The sequence below is a fragment of the Egretta garzetta genome, unplaced genomic scaffold (assembly GCF_000687185.1).
Source record: "Egretta garzetta isolate BGI_Z169 unplaced genomic scaffold, ASM68718v1 scaffold157, whole genome shotgun sequence".
NCBI classification, from domain to species: domain Eukaryota; kingdom Metazoa; phylum Chordata; class Aves; order Pelecaniformes; family Ardeidae; genus Egretta; species Egretta garzetta.
Window position 1 is genome coordinate 181,502 of NW_009260175.1, and position 419 is coordinate 181,920.

The 419-nt window shown below is 63.2% G+C and overlaps 1 protein-coding gene across 1 annotated transcript in view; it reads right to left on the reverse strand.

Moving 5' to 3' along the window:
• Positions 1–337, reverse strand: part of LOC104128923 (ATP-dependent 6-phosphofructokinase, muscle type-like) — a 7,675-nt gene extending 7,338 nt beyond the window's left edge. The window contains exon 1 of the mRNA XM_009641780.1: positions 211–337. Within this exon, the coding sequence (XP_009640075.1) occupies positions 211–337 (127 nt within the window). The remainder of the gene's footprint in view (positions 1–210) is intronic.
• Positions 338–419: the final 82 nt, after the last annotated feature.

Here is a 419-nt window from a genome sequence, read left to right on the forward strand (position 1 = left end):
CCTTACTGGTGCCAGTCTGCTCTTCTTACTGGTACCAGTCTTTCCTCCTTACTGGTTCTAGTCTGTCCCTCTTACTGATTCCAGCCTGTATTCCCTGTGGGTACCAGTCTGTTCTCCCTACTGGTTCCAGTCTGCCCTCCATGCAGGCACCAGTCCGTTCTCCTTACTGGTTCCAGTCTGCCCTCCCTGCTGGTACCAGTGGGCACTGACCTGGCGGGTCCCCCCGCCTTGGGGCCGGGGGGAGGAAGGTGAGGAAGAGGAGGACGGCGGCGAGGGAGAGCGCGGCTGAGAGGAGGAGCCGGGAGGCCTCTGGGGAGAGCTCGGGGACGGCCACCATCGCCTGTCACCCGAGCGGCTGTGACGGGATCGGCTGTGACGGGATCGGCTGTAACGGGATCGGCTGTAGCAGGAGCACCCAC